Source organism: Sesamum indicum, linkage group LG8 (assembly GCF_000512975.1).
Source record: "Sesamum indicum cultivar Zhongzhi No. 13 linkage group LG8, S_indicum_v1.0, whole genome shotgun sequence".
Lineage (NCBI taxonomy): Eukaryota > Viridiplantae > Streptophyta > Magnoliopsida > Lamiales > Pedaliaceae > Sesamum > Sesamum indicum.
Genome location: NC_026152.1, coordinates 15,562,358 through 15,569,129, shown reverse-complemented (window position 1 = coordinate 15,569,129; position 6,772 = coordinate 15,562,358). Strand labels below are relative to the sequence as shown.

Here is a 6,772-nt window from a genome sequence, read left to right as displayed (position 1 = left end):
ACCCCCCCCCCCCCCCCCCCCCCCCCAAAAAAAAAAAGAAGAAGAGATCCTAAATTATAGTCAAATTACAAAAATTATGTATAGTATTTGAATAATCACACATGTACCTTGTGCATAAATTAGTATCCTATTTCATTTCATTTTATTAACGTCTAGTGTCAGTAATATTTTATTATACGAACACTTTCTCAGACCTCAATGTAATTAAAATAGCAATATAGAGGTGTTATTATAACCCCCTACCCAATAAACTTAAGTATTAGATAATTATATTTGTAGTTTCTTAATTATGGTTAAATTAAAAAACTATCTCTGGTTTTAGAATAATTATACAAGCACTTTCTTTATAAACTATACTACTCTTTCATTTTTATTACACTTAAATCCCCCATGACTTTGCTTCCCTTTCTCTCGGTGTAACTCATAAAACAACATTTTAAAAACGTTACTGAAATTATATGAATATGAGAGATGATTTCTGTAATTTAACCGTAATTGATAGAGCACCCGTGTAATTTTTTCTAATTATTTGACATATTTCTTTGCTTAATATACTAAAATTTACCCAAAATATTTTTCACTTGGAAAATACTAAAAAATAATAATAATCTTGATTAGGCTGTTGTGACAATGAACAACTTCCAAATGTACCGGCACATCATGAGCCCTGGCTGGACCCTATCATGGGGGTGGGCTAAGAAGGAAGTGATATGGTCAATGGTAGGAGCACAAACCACAGAGCAAGGAGATTGTTCTAAGTTCAAAGGCAATGTGCCTCATTGCTGCAAGAGGAATCCCACAGTTGTTGATCTGCTTCCAGGAGTGCCTTACAATCAGCAGATTGCCAACTGCTGCAAAGGTGGGGTGGTGGCCTCATGGGGCCAAGACCCTGCCTCTGCCGTTTCCTCGTTCCAAGTTAGCGTTGGCCTTTCTGGGACATCCAACAAGACCGTCAAACTTCCCACGAACTTCACCCTCCTCGGCCCTGGGCCAGGCTACACTTGCGGTCCTGCAAAGATCGTACCTTCCACTGTGTACTTCACTCCTGATCACAGACGGAAAACGCAAGCATTAAGTGAGCTCATTGATCTATTTAATAACCTAAATGGGTAGATTTCCTGGGGGGGGGTTGTGTGAACTTATAAATGTTTTTAACGTCGTATAATATGTTTTAAAACTTATAAGATGTACTAGAGTGTTTGGCAAATTTCTAGTAAACTTAACCAAACACCCTCTTGGTTTGAACCGTAGTTTTTGGTACTTATGACTAGATACAAAGAGAATAAATGTGGGTAATTTTTATGCAGTGACATGGAACGTGACATGCACTTACTCACAACTTCTGGTATCCAAGCACCCAACCTGTTGTGTTTCCCTCTCTTCGTTCTACAACGAGACAATCGTTCCTTGCTCAACTTGCTCTTGTGGCTGCGAGAACAAGAAAGACTGCATCAAGTGTGCAATTTCTTTCATTTCCTAAACTAATCCATATTGACTGTACTTAGAATTCTGTTCTTCTTTCTGAATTTAATCTCTTCTTGTGGTCTTAACAAATGCAGGAGTGATTCAGATAAGCTGAAAAAGGCAGGAATAAACACCCCAAGAAAGGATAATGTCCCATTGCTGCAATGCACCTATCATATGTGTCCGATACGTATCCATTGGCATGTTAAGATCAACTATAGAGAGTATTGGCGCGTCAAGATCGCCATCACTAATTTCAACTACAGAATGAACTACACACAGTGGACGCTTGTGGCACAGCATCCCAATCTCAACAATGTTACCCAAGTCTTCAGCTTTGATTACAAGCCCCTTGTCCCTTACCAGTCCATAAGTAAGTGTAAAGTGGGGTTAATTACATTTTACCACATGCGAAAAGCACAAAAGATGCCTGAATCAAAAAAAAAAGAAACAAGAAAAGGGGCAAACAGATCGCTAGACTTTTAACAGAGAAGCTTACTACCTCCTTCCTCAAGGGGTAGTATTGCCTTTTCTTTTAAAAACAAAAGTTTTGCTTCCATAAGCTTGGTAGAGGTATAATGTTAAATCAGACTCCGAACTAGAACATAGGATGTTGATACTGTGTTTACATACGCTTCTCCCTTTCTTTTTTTGCTGTATCTTTTGTCGTTAACGAATTTTGGGCGATGATATACAGATGATACAGGCATGTTTTATGGCATGAAGTTTTACAATGATCTGCTCATGGAAGCTGGACCGTATGGAAATGTTCAGACTGAAATACTGTTAAAGAAGGACAAGAATACATTTACACTGAAGCAGGGATGGGCGTTCCCACGGAAAATTTACTTCAATGGCGATGAATGCCAGCTGCCACCTCCTGATGCATACCCAACTTTACCAAACTCTGCCCACAAAAACCTCATCTCATTTTCAAGAATTGCAGGTTTTATGGTTTTGGTCTTTGTCTTTGTGTAATTACCACTTTTGAGATCTTTCCTGGAATTCTTGATTTTTGACAGATAACTGCTACCGATTTTCAAATTTTCATCCGTATGCTAACATACCTGCATTTTGAACAGTACTGACTTGAAAAGAACATGAGACTGGAAAAAGATTTCACAACTTAAATTCTGCAAAATAGATAAGAACTTTACAATGAATTTGGCCTTCGAGTTCCTCTAATATACTTTTCCTGGGGGGTTATTTTGTACATATACAATCAAGTTAACAGCAAAATACAGCACAACGGTAACAGAACAAATGAGAGTCGACTGCATATTATTCAGTTCACTGTACTGAAAATATTCCACCATGAGTATGAGCTCCCGAACTGCCAGGCACAAGGATTGTGACCATTTGAACATCAAGGAATTGTTTTCTCCTATGAATCAGGCAATCCAATTTTCTTCTTCATATTCCATTGTTTGAGCTTACCAGAGATACGATAGTAAGACAACCGAAGATGCCATAATAGTTACTATTAGATGAAGCATAGAGATAGGTAGACGAACACCGTAATTTGGCAGGTATGGGTAAGAATCCGGTGGTGGCATTACACAATTTTCCCCGTTGAAGTATATTCTTCTTGGGAAAGCCCAACCCTTGTCGAATGTGAAAGTTGTTTTGTCCTTCTTGAATAACAGCTCCGATTGCACATTTCCATACGGGCCAGCTTGCATGAGCAGGTCGTTGTAAAATTTTACCCCCCATAACATGGCCGTGTCATCTGCACAACATCAAATTAATACAAAGAAAACTTTCTCGGAGAAGTAAAGCGTTATTCACATTGATGCCTCTTGATGTTTGGTCATATTACACCGAAAAATCACACCCTGTAGTTATGTGTAAATTGCAATTCTTCATTATCTTGTTTTGAAGAGGAATCTATAACGTAAAGCATGACTCCTCTGTGTAATATAAACTTCCAAAATTTAGGGGTTTCTTGAAAATATTCTCAAATCTCAAGGAATGTACCATGTAATTACAAGAAAAGTGTATGCGTATAAAATGTTCTTCTCGCACACGTGCAAGAGGATAGATCACTTACTTATGGAACCATACGGCGTCAATGGCTCGTAGTTGAAACTGAATATCTGAGTGAGATTGTCGAAGTTGGGATGTTGGGCGACAAGGTTCCATTGTGTGTAGTTCATTCTATAATTGAAATTTGTGATTGCTATCTTCACACGCCAGTATTCTTTGTAGTTAAGTTTGACATGCCAATGGATTCGGACAGGGCACATATGGCTGGTACACTGGACAAGAGGAGCTAAGTTGTTCTTGTCGGAGTTTGAAACAACAGAAGCTATGTGCGGAGAATCAGGGCTGTAAGATCAGACATTGGAAACAATAAGTCACATTAAAAATATGACAAACCAAAACGATATGTTATAAAAAACATATAAGTGAGTCCTTACTCTACGCAAGTTCCTGGCTGAGTTATATTCTTACAGCCACAAGAACAAGTTGGACATCCCACAATTGTGTCATTGTAGAAGGCAGAGAGTGAGACACAGCAGGTTGGTGTCTTTTGAGCGAGGAATTGTGAATACGAGCAAGTCACATTCCATGTCACTGCGAATGAGTTTAATGTTAGGCAACCTAAAAACCAGCCTAATAGTTGGGTTTCAGGATCAAGCTTTGTACACAAGACAAATACATGAGGTAACAACTTACTTAGAGCTTGTGTAACTCTCCTTTTATCTGGGGTTGTAAATTTGCTTGGCTTTACTATTTTAGCAGGTCCACATGTATATCCAGGCCCTGGTCCCAGTAGGGTGAAGTTCTTTGGTAATCTAACGGTCTTATTGCTGGTCCCAGCTTGACCAACACTTAATTGGAACGAGCTTGCTGCATTTGCCGGATCTTGGACCCAAGAACTTATAACTCCACCTTTGCAACAATTTGCAATCTGCTGGTTATAAGGGGTTCCTGGCAACAAATCCACAATTGTGGGATTCTTTTTGCAGCAATGGGGAATGTTTCCTTTGAATCTTGAACAATCTCCCTGTTCTGTAGCTTGACCTCCCAGCATGCTCCAAATCACTTCTTTTTTGGCCCATGTCCACCCCAATTTCCACCCTGGTGATTCAATGTGGCGATATTTCTGAAAGTTAAAGATTGTAACAACAGCCTGCCAGGTTTAGAAAACGAGTTCAGTAACAATCTTACGACAAGACGTCAGTAAACAGCTCCAGGATCACACATTGACTGATATCACAAAGCAGCTAGAGCACATAATAAATAGGAGAATGTTTACATGCCAATGGATCTATGAGTTATCCTGGTTGAATTAGTGGAACAATTGTTGCAATTAAAAATCGTTAGGATGAGGTCAACAGAGGAGCCACAAAGAAAACAAAATGCCAATGGAAGACACTAAAATTCAAATGAAATAAAAACTTCTCGCAACCTTCTGCTTTTTCTGGTGTAATTCATGAAATTCCGGATACTTCTGCTATATTTCTTTTACTAAGATTAATCCAGATGCATTAAGGTTGACAAAAGAAACATCTTTGTTTATTAGTGTGTAATAGGCCCTATTCTTCATATTAATTTAAATTTGTGGTCCAAGAGTTGTATTTCTTTTCCAAACAGTCGATCTTTGGAGCAAAAAAGCTCATATTTGTAATCCAAATATATACTTACGACATATCCATCCGGAGTCCAGCTCATAACATCCCATTTCACAGTTATATTCCCGTTAGGATCAAGGGCATCATAAGCATCTGCAGATGCATCAGGAGAAAATCAGGGTCCAAAATATGAGAGTCTAAATACAAACATGATAGCTAGGTTGCAAGTCAAATGGCAAATATATAACTTGGTTTTCATAATCTGAAACTAGTGTTTCAACTCAAATTCTAATTAATGAATATGCTATCTTTTAAGGCTAACTATAATATTTTCGGACCACATAACATGCTGCTTTTAAAACATTAGAATGACAATCGATTTCTGGTATATGCGCAAATAAACGTGGAAATGAGAAAAGACAAAAATTTTTCAACAACTTCTCCAGATAATCAGAGAACTCTCTAAGATTCTTTAAGCCCATAATTCAAATGTACTTATTATTTCAAGCAAAAAATTCCATTTCATTGGCTGAAGCAGAGGAAGCAGCAGGAAATTGAAATTAGCTCATAAATTCTTAACTGGAACAGAGAAAAACACTCATTAAGCGAAACATACCCTCATAGGGAATTCATAGAAAATCAGACAGAGGAATAACTCATCATTTCCTTTTAGAAGGGACCCCTCTGATAATACTTCCTCAACTGATAACACACATATAGTTTCATGAACACAATATATCAAAGATCAGTGAAACCACAAAGAAACTACATTAAAGATCACATCTTAGCAAACGCAATCAGGACACACTTCAGCTACAGTCAACGCAAAATCAACATAGAAAATCGTAAAACGATTTGACAAACATCAATGGAACAGACTCACAGCAGCTCCATCTTCCTCCTAGAGGCAACAATCTCATGCCATTCCCTTAGGCACTAAATAACATAACCGCATAATCAAGAATCACCATTCACACAACAACAACAACAACAACAAACAAACAAACAAACAAACAAACAAAACTTCAAAAAAGATCACTCTTTTACACAACCAACCAAAGAAGCATTCAGGCTCGAACCAACAGAAACCAGCAAAAAATCATCAGACAAGAAACAGGAGTGCAACAAAATTGCAAGAAAACACCGAAAAACACACCAGTGGTCGTGAAGCTAAGACAAAAAACCAAAATCCCAACAAAAATGGCGACTCCATTGAGATGGGCTCCTGCTTTGATTTCCGAAAAAGACACCATTTTGTTTTCTTGAACGTTGGTCTCACCTCTGATCGAGTAATAGCAGAGGGAATTTTCTGAAAATGGAGTCAGCTTTCAGAAGAGTCGAGAAAGTCTAGTTTGCAAATTGCAGGCAAATACTTGGGGTGGCAAAACCGTGTAAAAAAATAGAGGTGTAACTTTGTAAGAAGTGGAGAATGTGGCAATGGCAAAAACAGGGCCTTTTTCTTTTCTTGTTTTTTATTACATGTCATTACATGGAAGGAAATCTTTGGAGCTCAAAATTCTTTAGAATTTAAAGAGCCCACTGTACAGCGAGTTGACAGTTGTGTTCTTGGTCATTTTCTAGAATTGACAAGAATGCCCTTACATGAAATTTGAATTTCCAATTACCCCCTTCTCTTGCCATGCATCGGATTTGTTCTTGCAGAGCAGCTTGCGCAGTACGCGGATTTAAAGGGGTATTTGTGATAATCATAGGGTTAAAGAAGGATTATT

General features: G+C 38.1%; 2 protein-coding genes across 4 annotated transcripts; one reads left to right on the top strand and one right to left on the bottom strand.

Moving 5' to 3' along the window:
- Positions 599–2,691, top strand: LOC105168880 (COBRA-like protein 4). Its single transcript, XM_020695925.1, has 4 exons — positions 599–1,075; positions 1,308–1,455; positions 1,560–1,837; positions 2,162–2,691. Exons 1-4 carry the CDS (start codon positions 631–633, stop codon positions 2,440–2,442), a joined length of 1,152 nt encoding a protein of 383 aa, XP_020551584.1. The 5' UTR covers positions 599–630; the 3' UTR covers positions 2,443–2,691.
- LOC105168879 (protein COBRA) lies at positions 2,566–6,518 on the bottom strand. Of its 3 annotated transcripts, none has more exons than XM_011089065.2 (6): positions 6,199–6,517; positions 5,116–5,195; positions 4,144–4,600; positions 3,885–4,041; positions 3,515–3,792; positions 2,566–3,193 (listed from the first exon to the last, which is right to left on the bottom strand). In XM_011089065.2, exons 1-6 carry the CDS (start codon positions 6,293–6,295, stop codon positions 2,898–2,900), a joined length of 1,365 nt encoding a protein of 454 aa, XP_011087367.1. In that variant the 5' UTR covers positions 6,296–6,517; the 3' UTR covers positions 2,566–2,897. The 3 variants fall into 3 exon arrangements, with proteins under 3 accessions (XP_011087367.1, XP_011087368.1, XP_020551583.1); XM_011089066.2 differs by having other exon boundaries at positions 6,322–6,517; XM_020695924.1 differs by lacking the exon at positions 5,116–5,195 and having other exon boundaries at positions 6,199–6,518.

Excerpts from the sequence above, each read along its gene's own strand:
- LOC105168880 (XM_020695925.1), top strand. The coding sequence starts at position 631 with ATGAACAACTTCCAAATGTACCGGCACATCATGAGCCCTGGCTGGACC. Across the intron at positions 1,076-1,307 it reads ACGGAAAACGCAAGCATTAA|TGACATGGAACGTGACATGC; the intron begins GTGAGCTCATTG and ends ATTTTTATGCAG. Across the intron at positions 1,838-2,161 it reads TGTCCCTTACCAGTCCATAA|ATGATACAGGCATGTTTTAT; the intron begins GTAAGTGTAAAG and ends GATGATATACAG.
- LOC105168879 (XM_011089065.2), bottom strand. The coding sequence starts at position 6,295 with ATGGTGTCTTTTTCGGAAATCAAAGCAGGAGCCCATCTCAATGGAGTC. Across the intron at positions 5,196-6,198 it reads TCTTAGCTTCACGACCACTG|ATGCTTATGATGCCCTTGAT; the intron begins GTGTGTTTTTCG and ends ATGCATCTGCAG. Across the intron at positions 4,042-4,143 it reads GAGAGTTACACAAGCTCTAA|TGACATGGAATGTGACTTGC; the intron begins GTAAGTTGTTAC and ends ACTCATTCGCAG.